Source organism: Vulpes vulpes, chromosome X, assembly GCF_048418805.1.
Source record: "Vulpes vulpes isolate BD-2025 chromosome X, VulVul3, whole genome shotgun sequence".
Taxonomy (NCBI): Eukaryota; Metazoa; Chordata; class Mammalia; order Carnivora; family Canidae; genus Vulpes; species Vulpes vulpes.
Window position 1 is genome coordinate 102,253,475 of NC_132796.1, and position 14,271 is coordinate 102,267,745.

At 36.8% G+C, this 14,271-nt stretch overlaps 1 protein-coding gene across 5 annotated transcripts in view; it reads left to right on the forward strand.

The window, feature by feature from the left end:
• LOC112907855 (PABIR family member 1-like) overlaps positions 1–14,271 on the forward strand; it is a 77,269-nt gene that overhangs the window by 32,586 nt on the left and 30,412 nt on the right. For all 5 annotated transcript variants that reach the window (XR_011998283.1, XR_011998284.1, XM_072744621.1 and 2 more), the window contains exon 6: positions 7,435–7,526. Coding sequence is in view for 3 of the 5 variants with exons in the window: in XM_072744621.1 (XP_072600722.1) it covers positions 7,435–7,521 (87 nt within the window). In the remaining 2 variants the exon portion in view is untranslated. The remainder of the gene's footprint in view (positions 1–7,434; positions 7,527–14,271) is intronic.

The following is a 14,271-nucleotide window of genomic DNA, read 5'->3' on the forward strand; positions in this document are numbered from 1 at the left end:
CTATCAACAGTTTTTATATAGCTGCAGTAATTTTTGCTGTTCCATTTGTATCTTAGTTCTAACCAAATCCTTTTTGATTGTTTCCTTGACATAATATCGTAGTTTTCAATAACAGAGCACAGGTCCAATGCAAAGAGAAAAACTTTAATTTAGGATTTGTATATATATGGTAAGTATCACACAATATCAAGTACTCACATTCTAGACCTTTTGGGGACACTAGGCAAGCTCCTAGACTTGCCATAGAGCTCTCTATGCCAAAAAGAGAAAATGAAGTGAATCTTGGGTCCCCTGCTTGCTTTAGGACAGTGTGAGCTTCTCACCATGGTACGACCATGACTCAGTAAAGATTCCCTTCCCCATGCAGCAGTTCTCTCCCTAAGTCTGTGATAGGTAAGCAATTGGTGCTACAATTGTACACTGCTTTCTGCTGACACAGAGTGACGGTGATTTAGAGAAACCATCTTCAAAGTGCATTGATTTAATTCCAGTATCCCCAGCAATTTCTCCTACCAAGGGAATTGGGAAGGTAAGAAAGGAGAGCCTAAGAAATTGTGTCCCTTGAAATATTTATAAAATATTAATGTTTCACCACACACATTTTGGGGGATATATTTTGTCATAGTACATCTGATTCTAAAGGACATTTTTTCCCTTCATTTTAATTTCTTGAACTATTAATTAACATGTAACAAAAGTCAGCAGCTTTTAAGTATATAATTTGATTAATTTTGGTAATTGTGTACAATCCTGTAACCATAACCATAATCAGTATATAGAATAGTTCCCACACTCTAAACAATGTCCTCGTGATCTTTTGCACGTGATATCCTCCTCCCCACCCCCTGCCCATCCTAGGAAACCACTGATCTGTTTTCTGAGAAGAGTGGTGGTTTTAAAACCTCTGTTCTAATTTGGTTTTAGCAATGTTTGCCTCCATCGTTACAAACTTGTGTGGGTTGCACCACTTTGCCTCCAAGTCCTATTCCTAATCCTACACAACGATTTACTGTGTAAGTTCATGTTATATGAAAATACCAAATTGCTTATAAAATAAGAATTTTAGGGATCCCTGGGTGGCGCAGCGGTTTAGCGCCTGCCTTTGGCCCAGGGCGCGATCCTGGAGACCTGGGATCGAATCCCACGTCGGGCTCCCGGTGCATGGAGCCTGCTTCTCCCTCTGCCTATGTCTCTGCCTCTCTCTCGCTCTCTCTGTGACTATCATAAATAAATAAAAAAAAAATTAAAAAAAAAATAAGAATTTTAGAAACTTAAAAGAAGTTATAGCTCCATGTTCTGTGACAACCAAAGAAGTCATGTTTTAGCTAAATTAAAATGTCATTGTTTTATTATTTTGTATGTTAAAAAGAATCAAGTGACTAAGAACATGTAAGAACATATGAACATTCGAAGAATCAGTAATTCATTAGCCCTGTTTGAACACAGTCTTCCTCTCCAAGCTTGGTAATAAGGATAAGAGCTAATTCTTGAACATAAACAACTGTGCCTGGGGATCCCTGGGTGGCGCAGCGGTTTGGCGCCTGCCTTTGGCCCAGGGAATGATCCTGGAGACCCGGGATCAAATCCCACGTCGGGCTCCTGGTGCATGGAGCCTGCTTCTCCCTCTGCCTCTCTCTCTCTGTGTGACTATCATAAATAAAAATTAAAAAAAAAAACTTTTAAAAAATTTAAAAAAATAACAACTGTACCTGATCATTTACCTATGATTTTCACCTTGAATCAAGGCATGTCACAACCAGAACTGTAGATCTTTCTAGTTTTTTTTCCCTCACAATTTCAGAAAATCATGAATCCTTATAAATTACAAGACAGTTTGCTATCCTGAGCATTCCTGTTTTTAACCCATATATAGAGAAAAGCAATAAAACGATGTAATACTACAGTCTTTTTCTAGTGTATTTCCTTAGATAATTATAATAAAATAGTCATAGCTGGTTTTGTTCAAATTTTTTCTTGTAATGATTGTGATGATTTTATTTTAGAAGAAGTCAAAGCCCCAGCAACACTATTAGACCAAGTATCTGTGGACCTTTAAAAAGAAAAGGTACTTTTATCTACCAGCAAAAACAAATATAACTTCGAATTATTTTTATAAAATATCATATAAAATCAAGTGTTATAAGAAATTCATTTTAAAGGATTTATTTTAAATGTTTGATAAGTGACTAGAGGCCTTTCATTTTATTTAAACAAAACTCTGTAAAGACAACTTTAAAAGCTTTAAAGTGCCATATAAATGTGAATTGAGAAATTTAATTTAAGTTTAGTCATCTATTATGATTTTCATTACAAAATTCACGAAGCTAGCTGCCTTAAATACTTTCTGAAACAAGATAAATGAGTGAATGAACAAACAGAATGAATCAGTCCTAGTATTCCACTGAATCTTGACCCCTGCCTGGCCTGCTGCCACACCTACTTATTGGCATCATATGAATAAGTTGACACAAATCAGATCCACTTAGCAAAAATATATGCTAAGGTGTGTGTTCTCTTATTTATGGGGGTTAATTTGGTCGAATATATGGAAAATGACCCACCTACCCAATAATAAAAAGGTGTTGGAAAAAAACAGAACTTTGTTTTTTTTTAACTCCCATAGCCCTGGATCCCATTTCTCAAACCTGCCTCACTAAGCTAGGTTGTTCTTACTTTTTTGTTAATACCACTACTGAGTTAGTTAAACTTAGTACAAAAGTGCGGAAGGGGAGGTGAGAGGGTAGGGTAACGGGTGACAGGCATTAAGGAGAGCACATGATGAGATGTGCACTGGGTATTATATGTTGGCAAATTGAATTTAAATAGAAAGAAAGAAAGAAAGAAGAAAGAAAGAAAGGAAGGAAGGAAGGAAGGAAGGAAAGAAAGAAAGAAAGAAAGAAAGAAAGAAAGAAAGAAAGAAAGGAAAAGAAAAGAAAAGAAAAGAAAAGAAAAAGAAAGAAAGGAAAGAAAGAAAAGAAGAAAGGAAAGGAAAGGAAAGGAAAGGAAAGGAAAGGAAAGGAAAGGAAAGGAAAGGAAAGGAAAGAAGGAAAAGAAAGGAAAGGCAAGGCAACAATGGCACATGGGTGGCTCAGTCAGTTGGGCATCTGTCTTTGGCTCAGGTCATGATCCTGGGTTCCTGGGATTGAGCCCCACATCGAACTCCCTGCTCAATGGGGAGTCTGCTTCTCTCTCTTTCTTTGCCCCTCACCCTGCTTGTGCTCTCTCTTGTTCTCTTTCAAATAAATAAATTAAATCTTTAAAAAAAGAAAAAAGCTTAGTACAAAGTTTATAATAGGGGAGGAGTAACCTGGGTGGCTCAGTTAGTTATGTGTCAGCCTTTGGTTCAGGTCATGATCCCAGGGTCCTGGGATGGAGCCCTGCATTGGGCTCCCTGCTTGGTGGGGGTTCTGCTTCTCCCTCTTCCTCTGCTCCTCCTCCCCACTTGTGCACTCTTTCTCTCTCAAGTAAATAAATACATCTTTTAAAAACTAAGGAGGGAAAATGGATAGGAAAGAAGGTTAAACTTTTAAGATGTGTATTTGTGAAAAACCCATTAAGATAGGAAAGAAGAAGGAGAAGAAGAAAGGAAGGAAAAGGAGAAGAATAGGAGAAGGGGAAGAAGGAGAGAAAAACTATAGGGAAAGAAATTAAAATTGAAATGTACTTTAATCTTGCTTGTATTTTGGATTAATTTTTTTATTGGAGTTCAATTTGCCAACATATAGCATATCACCTGGTGCTCATCCCATCAAGTGCCCCCCTCAGTGCCCATCACCCAGTCATGCCAACCCCTGCCCACCTCCCTTTCCACTACCCCTTGTTTGTTTCCCAGAGTTAGGAGTCTCTCATGTTCTGTCACCCTCGCTGATATTTTCACTCATTTTCTCTCCTTTCCCCTTATTCCCTTTCACTATTTTTTCAATAATAAATTTATTTTTATTGGTGTTCAATTTGCCAAGATACAGAATAACACCCATTGCTCATCCCGTCAAGTGCCCCCCTCAGTGCCCGTCACCCATTCACCCCCACCCCCTGCCCTCCTCCCCTTCCACCACCCCTTGTTCATTTCCCAGAGTTAGGAGTCTCTCATATTCTGTCACCCTCACTGATATTTCCCACTCATTTTTTCTCCTTTCCCCTTTATTCCCTTTCATTATTTTTTATATTTCCCAAATGAATGAGACCATATAATGTTTGTCCTTCTCCGATTGACTTACTTCACTCAGCATAATACCCTCCAGTTCCATCCACGTTGAAGCAAATGGTGGGTATTTGTCATTTCTAATGGCTGAGTAATATTCCATTGTATACATAGACCTCATCTTCTTTATCCATTCATCTTTCGATGGACACCGAGGCTCCTTCCACAGTTTGGCTATTATGGACATTGCTGCTAGAAACATCGGGGTGCAGGTGTTCCAACATTTCACTGCATCTGTTTCTTTGGGGTATTTTGGATTAATTAATGGCAGTTGTCCTAACAACACATCTAACTCAGCTTGTACTTACTATATTCTAAGACTAAGACTAGATCAATTCAGGAAAACACTCTTTCAAACAAAGCATTGTTTTATGATGATAGATCAATGACCTAGCTTAAGGGTATTTTCTCTGTGCTGTGAAGTTAAGAACTCCTGTTGACAAAACATTTAAATATGCTAATAGTTTGGGGTACCTGGATGGCTCAGTGGTTGAGCATCTGCCTTTGGCTCAGGTCCTGATCCTGGGGTCCTGGGATTTAGTCCGGCATCAGGCTCCAGCCCCCCCAGGGAGCCTGCTCTCCCTCTGCCAATGTCTCTGCCTCTCTATCTGTGTCTCTCATGAATGAATGAATGAATGAATGAATGAATGAATGAATAAATATACTAATAGTGTAAGAGCTGTTAGAAAGTTGGGGTCACTTGAGTATTTAAAATAAAATATGCTTAGTGACACCTGGCTGATTCAGTTGTGGAGTATGTGACTGTTGATCTTGGGGTTGTGAGTTTAAGCCCCATGTTGGTGTAGAGATTACTTAAAAATAAAATCTTAAAAAAAATCAGTGAAATAAAATATGCTTAAATGGAAGTCAGTGTTTTACTAAATTAAAATAATTCTCCTTTTGGGGTGTCTGGGTAGTTCAGTCAGTTCAGTATTCACTTCTTGATTTCGGCTCAGGTCATGGTCTCAAGGTCTTAAGATTGAAGACGTCATTGGACTCCATGCTCAGCACAGCGTCTGCTTTTCTTTTTCCCTTTCCCTCTGCCTCTCTCCCTACTTGCTCATGCTCTCTCACTCCCTCTCTCTCTAAAATAAATAAATAAATATTTAAAAAAATAAATAAAATAATTCTCTAAGACATTTATGCATAAAATGTTTTATGACATTGAAAATTCCTGGAATTTTCTTAGAATTTATGATTTTAAAAATTGTTTTTATATTAAAATTTTGACATAATACACTCAGTTTCTGCTCAGTGTTTTGGTGGATGTGGCATGTCTCACACGACCATCTTGTACCTGGTTTTCAGTTGCTCTGGAGGCTGACTACCTCTTTTCTTTGAATTATCCCTAAGAATGCCAAAGCAAATTCTGTATCTACTACACAGTCTATATTTTAAGTCAGACTTTTCCAAGCATAGCCTGTACAAGTTTGGTCAGAATTCATTTGGAGTTTTAAATACAGTAACAGATTAAACAGAAATTTAATTTCATTTATCTATTTGGAAATATGAATATCCACTGGGAAATAATAAATGATATCTTATTTGGAGCCTATTAATACAAATGAAATGTGGGGGGAAGAGGTATAAAAAATCCGAAGAGGTCCTGGGTGGGGGAGAAAAAAGAACGAGGACTATATAAAATGGGAGAGAGTATGAGATAGCAGTTAGAATATCCAAGCACAGGGAGGTACATTGTATAATGATAAGCTGCATTTACTTCCACTAGAAATAGGCAAGGGCAAATAGGGCCTCAAGTGGAAATTCTAAGAAATCTGCAGAAAATCAGACAGCTATAAAGAGCATTTTACCAGTAATGATGGTTTCAGCAAAGAAGATTTCAATTTTTTTATATGATGAATTTGTCTTGATTTGTCTGGCTTTTAATTTAAACCCAAAAAGAAAGGTGAATAGTTTTTCCATAACGATGTAATTGTAATCTGGCATGGGACAAGATACCCAGACCTCTTTTGAGCTTTATGAGCCATGATTATACTCCTAAGGAAGGTCTGTGGAATTTCTAATGAGATATATATAAATATATATATTTAAAAATATATAGATTTTTAAAATCTTTAAATATATTTAAAGATATATGCATATTTAAAGTTTTTTAAAATTTATTAGAGAGAGAGAGAGATTGCGGAGCAGGGGAGGAGAGGGAGAGGAAGGCAATCTCTAGCATACTCTGTGCCAAGCACAGAGCCCCTCAAGGGGCTTGATACAACAACCCCGAGGTTGTGACCTAAGCTGAAACCAAGAGGCCAATGCTTAACAGGCTGAGCCATCCAGGCGCCCCAGGATATTTTTTAAACTTTTAAAATTTTACTTAAAAATTTTATTAAAGATTTTTATTTATTTGAGAGAGAAAGCGTGGCAGAGGAAGAGGGAGAAGCAGGCTCCCCGCTGAGCAGAAAGTTTGACACCAGGCCCTATCCCAGGACCCTGAGCTGAGGACAGACGCTTAACCAACTGAGCCACCCAGCTGCCCCTATTTTATTTTATTTTTAAGTAAATTCTATGCCCAACGTTGGGTTTGCACTTATGACCAAGAGTCACGTGCTCTACCAACTGAGCCAGCCAGGCACCCCTATTCCTAGGGATATTTTTTAATGAGTAGGTGGTCTTATGTTCCACCTTATTAGTTATGGGCTTGAACATCAGTTTTCTCTCATCCAGATGGTGTAACAGTGTACAGATTTTAGCATTTACTTTGAGGTAACGATTATAGCAATGCAGTTTTTGAGGTTAGATATGTCTCCTTAATCTTTAAAAATATGTGTATTTTGTTCATTGTATGCTATAAAAGAATTGGTCTATTTAGTTTATTGTATATGCTTGGCAAAAAAAAAGATAGCAACAACCTAAACATTTAAAATAAGGAATGAGATTAAATTATTGTGTGGCCTTACTACATAGCTCTATAAAATCATGTTGAAAAATTTAATTAATAATATGAGGAAATTATAATCATTAGAAACAAAAAGTAGATTGCATATCAGTATTATATATGATACAAATCCAATTTTGTTTAAAAACAATCATGTATACACACATTTAGGAATTACTGGAATGTGATTATCTCTGGATAGTGGGAATATAAAACTTTTTCCTTTGTGTTTTTATGTATCTTGTAAATTATTTGCAATGAGCAAGTTTTACTTTTGCAATTAAAAGCAAACACATGTTAGATAAAACATATCTACTTTGACCTGCTTTTTTTTTTGTCATAGGTGAAATATTTGAAGATCAGCCAAAGAGGAGTTTCTATGGCACAACCAACGTGGTTTCTTCTGATACTACCCAACAGTCTGATATGAATGTGGTGAGTATTAACATGAGGTTTTAAACATTCACTGGCCATTTTTCACTTGGTTTTTAAATCTATTCTTACTATTGTATATATTCAGAAGTATTATTAAATATTTTTAGAAGTTATAAAATATCCCAAATGAATGCTATTGACTTTAGTTCTTCTCCCTAACATTTATGTGTGACATTAATATATGCTGGATACATTTTTAGAAGTGGCGTCTTGGCATTTGATTAAGAGGTATTAGAGAAGAGGTGCCTGAGCAGCTCACTTAGTTAAGTGTCCAACTCTGGGTTTTGGCTCAGGTCATGATCTCACGTCATGAGATCAAACCCCTTGTCCAGAGTGGAAGGTGCTCTGCACTCAGCATGGAGTCTGTTTGATATCCCCTTCCCTTTCCCTCTCTTTCTGCTCCTCTACCCTGTTTCTGTCTCTGTCTCTCTCAAATAAATAAAATATTTTAAAAGAGGTATTAGAGAAATATATAAAAATACAAGCTTGGAAAAAATTCATCTTCTGCCCATCCTTTCTTCCTTGGATTTTTATATGCTTTGTTAGGCTGATCATATTATTGAAAAGCGTGCCAAGAAAGCATGTTTTAATAATCAATATGGGAAATACAGTGAATGGGGTTTTATTTAATTTTACTGTTGGCTTTGTTTTACTGCTCTTGTGAAATTGCTCTTGTAACTAGTGCCAGTTCTTTGCTTCATATATTTTGTGTTCATTTGTAGACAAAGCAGAGTGCACAGAGATCTTTTGAATTCTGTTATGGACAACTGGCACTTTCTTCTCCAATCTTCAGATATTCTTGATAGAAACATTAGCAGTACAGGATCTTCTTGTAATTTATCAGTTAGAATCAACACTGTCACAATCTTCCATATCATCTTCTGATTCCGTTCTCCATTTGTTGTAGTAGATGAACTTTCAACTAAGTGATTCACCCATCCCAAGACATTCTCACCAGTGGAGAAACACATTTGTTACTCTCTCTCTCCCTCTTTCTCTCTCTCTCTCTCTCTCTCTCTCTCTCTCTCTCTCACACACACACACACACACATACACACACACAAGTTAGAGCAACTATTTATTACCTTATTTTCTCAAGTTTCTAAAATTCTGTTTATCTATAGAATTTGCATATCTAATTCCTCTGTATGCCCTTAAAAGCAATATAGTGATACTTTCAAAGATGTTTTCCAAATAAGAACTATATTGAAGATAAACCGTATATCTTCAAGCTGCTAGTGTGTAGAAACATGCTGCACCTTGATTTTTTAAAGACATAATTGAGAACTCTATTTACATGAATAAGTAGATAAAATTATACATTCTGATGAAATATAATTGTTCCATTTAATAAATAAGTGAAATAATTTTTAGAATTATGTTGCTGAATGCCCATGCTAGTTCTTTTTTCCCCATGCTAGTTCTTAATGGTATTTTCGTAATTGCTAGTTTCCTCTTGGTAGGGAAAAATTACCTATCTTAGAGTAGTTTTTAAAACTAAGCTAGTTATACTATACAAGGATACAAGGATTGCCCATTTTGCACATGAATCCTTGGATGTTTAATTTGTTGGGAAGGAATAGGTAGGGAAAATAAGATGAAAAGGCTATTGAATAGCAAGAAAATAATATGTAATTGGGCTTCACTCAATTTGTACTGAACCTGATTATCCCTGATCAATTTTGTATTCTAATTAAGTGTGGGAAAAAAGTCACTATTGATAAGTTGTGGTCCTTTACATTTCTATGAATTACTTTTTATTCATCATCATGACTACTGATTTGATTAAATAAGGCTTAGTATGTTAGGGTTTTTCTGCAAGAATCATATACATCCAGTTGTTCCCTAAGGGCTACAAATGTTTGTTTAAACCCCAATTTTCTATTCAAAAGTCTGAAGGGTTTTCTGAATAAGAAAAATTATGTGTTAAAAATTTAAAATCTAAAGTGCGTACTTTAATTGAGGATAACATTAGCATTTTGAAAAATAGAAATGTATCCTCATGCAATGAAGTTCAGAATTAGCTTAAATTTCCTCAGTTAATGAAATACGAATGGCTATGTAAAATATTTATAAAAAGTTTTTCCTTGTCACTAGAAATAATCAGAATGACGGAAAATCTGATATAGGTATGCCCCACATGGGAAAAAGACTGTCACACCAAGTATCGTTGACAGGGCACGTGGGTGGCTCAGTTGGTTAAGCGTCTGCCTTCAGCTCAGGTCATGATCTCAGAGTCCTGGGGTCGAGCCCTGCATTGTGCTCCCACTGAGGCAGGGAGCCTGCTTATCCTTCTCCCTCTCCCTTTCTCTCCCTCTGCCTCTCCCTCTGCTGGTGCTCTCTCTCTCTCTCTCTCTCTCTCTCTCTCTCTCTCTTTCGCTCACACGCCCTCTCTCCCAAACTAATAAATAAAATCTTTAAAAAAATGGTTTGACAGTGGCCCCAGTGGAATTGATTAGCATGGCTAGATATGTGGGGGAAGATTCTGTTCACCTATGAATAAATGAATATTTATGAGATGACTGGGATCATGATGGTCTTTGGAAACTAGGACAGTATTCTACAAGTTGACCAAGGACAAGTGAACTATCAATATTGCCTTTGTAACTAAGCTTCTATACTTGCCAGACCCTTAGTGGACCAATTGTGAGCATATACACAGGCCCTCATGGGATGAGGTATGATTGCAGTAATGTCCCTTGCTGAAATTGTACATCATTGACAGACAAAGTGTCCTCATGTATTACTGACACTTCAGCAAAAGAAAAAAAAAGTTTTGTGAAATATTCAGGTACAAAGACCAAGGATTGAGAAAGTGAACAATGGGTGCAGAACTACTACTGAGTTGTATAAGGAGCTTTTACTCAATAAATCTTGGTAACGTTGATAATCTGAATGCATTTCTTTCAACTCAGACAATTCCTTTCATTCTACTCAGTTAGTGTTTATTGTTTTGGTTGCACTCCAGGATGCCACAGCTTAGTATAGTATGCTCAGAATCAAGGACTTTGTAGTTGGTTTTCCAGTCTGCTGACTTTTGAGCTTTTGTATTGGGAGGATCTGTTTCTTAAATGATTTTCCATTTCTTAAGTGGCTTTTAGTAGTTCTTTTACATGATATTTTTTGTAGCTGATTTTTTTGTTTCAATTTTTTAAAAAAGATTTTATTTATTTGTTTGAGAGTGAGTGAGAGAGAGAAAGCAGAAGCAGGGGCAGAGGGAGAGGGAGAAGCAGGCTCCCCACTGAGCAGAGAGCCTAATGTGGGGCTTGATCCCAGGATCCTGAGATCATGACCTGAGCTCAAGGCAGCTGCTTAACCAACTGAGCCACCTAGGTCCCCCATTGGTTCAAATTTTTATTTAAATTCTAGTTAACATAAGTATAATGTTAGTTTCAGGAGTAGAATTCGGTGATGCATCACTTACATTTAACACCCAGTGCTCATCACAACAAGTGCCCTCCTTTTTTTTTAAGATTTTATTTATTTTTCATGAGAGACACAGAAAGAGACAGACATAGGCAGAGGGAGAAGCAGGCTCCCTCTGGAGAGCCCAATGCAGGACTTGATCCCAGGATTCCAGGATCATGACCTGAGCCAAAGGCAGACGCTCAACCACTGAGCTACCCAGGTGCCCCAACAAGTGCCCTCCTTAATGCCCATCACCCATTTAGCCCATCTCTGACCCACCTCCTCTCCATCAACTCTCACTTTGTTCTCTATTGTTAAGAGTCTGTTTTATGGTATGTCTCTCTCTCTTTTCCCTTATGTTCATCTGTTTTGTTTCTTAAATTCCACATATGAATGACATCATATGGTATTTGTCTTTCTCTGACTTTTTTTTTAAGATTTTATGTATTCATTCATGAGAGAAAGAGAGTGAGAGCGAGGCAGAGAAACAGGCAGAGGGAGAAGCAGGCTCCCCACAAGGAGCCCGACACGGGACTCAATCCCGGACCCTGGGATCACACCTTGAGCCAGAGGCAGACACTCAACCACTGAGCCACCCACGTGTCCCTTTCTCTGACTAACTTACTTCACTTAGCATAATATACTTTAGCTCCATCTATGTACTTGCAAATGGCTGAGTAATATTTCATTATATGTATGTATGTATGCATACACACACAGACACACCACATCTTTATCTATTCATCAGTTGAGGGACATTTTGACTCTTTCTACATTTTGGCTATTGCTGATAATCCTGCTGTAAACATTGGGGTGTATGTGCCCTTTGAAAGAGTATTTTTGTATCCTCTGGGTAAATACCTAGTAGTACAATTGCTGGGCAGGGAAATATATATCAAAACTATAATGAGATATCACCTCACACTTGTCAGAGTGGTTGATTATTTTCTAGTTATGGTAAGACTATATTTTGCATCCTAAATATGCCAAGGAATCATCATGTCAATTTTCATAGTAAAAGACATGTATTAGTTTTCTAGGGCTACCATAACAAAGTACCACAAACTGGATAGACTAATCAAAATAGATTATCTCACAGTTCTGGAGGCTAAAAGCCTAAGATCAGGTGTCATCAGAGTTGGTTCCTTCTGGAGGCTTTGAGGGAGAATTTGTTAATGTTTCTCTCCTAGCTTCTAGTAGTTGCTGGAAATCCCTTGCAGACATATCACTCCAGTCTCTGTCTCTGTCATCATATGGGCTTCTCCTTGTGTTCCTGTGTTTTCATGTGGTTATTATAAAGACACCAGTCATTGGATTTAGGGCCCAAGCAAATCCATTATGACTTCATCTTAGCTTGATTACATCTGCAAAGACCTCATTTCCATTTAAGATCACATTTGCAGATACTGGTGGTTAGGACTTCAACATCTTTTAGGGTACACAATTCAACCCACAGTAGGATACTTTTGGAATTTTTATTTTGCTTGTTTTGTTTTTCTTAAGTTAATTTTTTAAACCATCTATTTTATAACCCATTTTTTAAAAATATGAGAATAAGAGGTGATCATATTGAATATATAACATATGTTATAAATGTTTATAATGTTTATATATCATAAATATATGCTTATTGTATCTGTATGTTTATGTACAGACATATTAGTTTTCACACTGTCAATAAAAGGATAAATGAAAATGAAAGTATGTTTTTAAAATATTTTCAAGGCATCATTGTTAAGCCTTAAAAATGTATTTATGTTCAGTCAAATATTCCTGTTTTACTTATACTGTTATAAAAGACCAGCACTCCAGATTCATCCTGACATGAAGACTCACTGTAGTAATAATTAAGATTATCAGGTCAGGGGAAGAATATGGTTCTGAAGATTTATAATGACTAAATCAACCAATCAAGCTTGTTATTTCAAGCATATTCAATTAAGTATCTAATGAATACTTTCTCTGTACAGGAAACTATACTTAAAATTGTAGTATATATGAAGATAAGTGAAATACCATCTCTGTCTTCAAGCAGGATAACATAAGTACAAAAATAATACTGATACCAGGCAGTGTAAGATGACTACAGATACACACATATGAAAGAACCTCTAAACTATGAAAGTAAGAAAGAAAGACAACATTGGGATGATAGGATTTTAGAAGCCCTTTAGTCTAACTCTCAATGCAGAAATCCTTTTAAGAGTTCCGGACAAATGATCTTTTAGCCTTAGTGTGAAATCTTGTAGTAATGAACTGACTCTTCTCACACGACAGTTCATTCTGCTGTTGGACAACTCTCACTATCAGAAAGCTCTTATGTTAAAAGGGGGGATGGGGTGAGAATTTGTATCTAGGTGGCCTGTTTCATTGGCTCTTTAGAACTGAGACAAATCAAATGAGCTATTAAAAGCAGATGAGTTAAGATTCTAATTCTGCATTAATCTTTGTCCCTGCTCCTTGAATTATTACTACTCCCACTACAGGATATATTTAATCTCATCTCCTAAATGAATTTTTAAAATTCACCTAGAAGCAACTATATATAAATATCCATGATGAAAATGCATATATGGTACTTTGGATATCTATGGAGAAAACTAATTACAGTTTGCCTCAAGTGTTTTTAAATATTTTAGATCTTAAAAGTTGAGCTTGAAAAATCTATCATATAGGTAGGCTTCACTGTCAGATAGTTGAAATTGTGCATTTAGAAAAGGCCAAAGAACAATAAATACTCTGGCAAAAAGGTAGTTGGTTTCCCTTAAGTTCCATGGTATCTCACAGATTTCTTACAATGTGGTTCTTAACCCAAGAGTAAATGAGATTTCTTTTTTTAAATGTCTATAATGTATGGGTGGAGAGAGCCATCTATCATATAGGAATCTTGGAAACTTGTTCAACTTTCTTTTTTTTTAAGATTTTTAAAATTTATTCATTCGTGAGAGACACAGATAGAGAGGCAGAGGCACAGGCAGAGGGAGAAGCAGGCTCCATGTAGGGAGCCTGACGTGGGACTTGATCCCAGAACTCCAAGATCACGCCCTGGGCTGAAAGCAGGTGCCAAACCACTGAGCCACCCAGTCGTCCCTCAACTTTCTTAATAGTGGGAAATTTAATGACCATGGCCTCTCAGAAGAAATGCATTAAATTAATGCAGTTATTATCAGACCAATAACCTATATATACATGCAATTGGCAATCTCTGTGGCATCACTGATAGCAAAGTAAACTGTAACCTAACTATTTATATCAACCTCTTAGAGGAGTGACCAGGCTACATTATGAGTGCAGGAGTCAGGAGATCTGACTTGTGGCTCTAACTCTGTCACTCTCT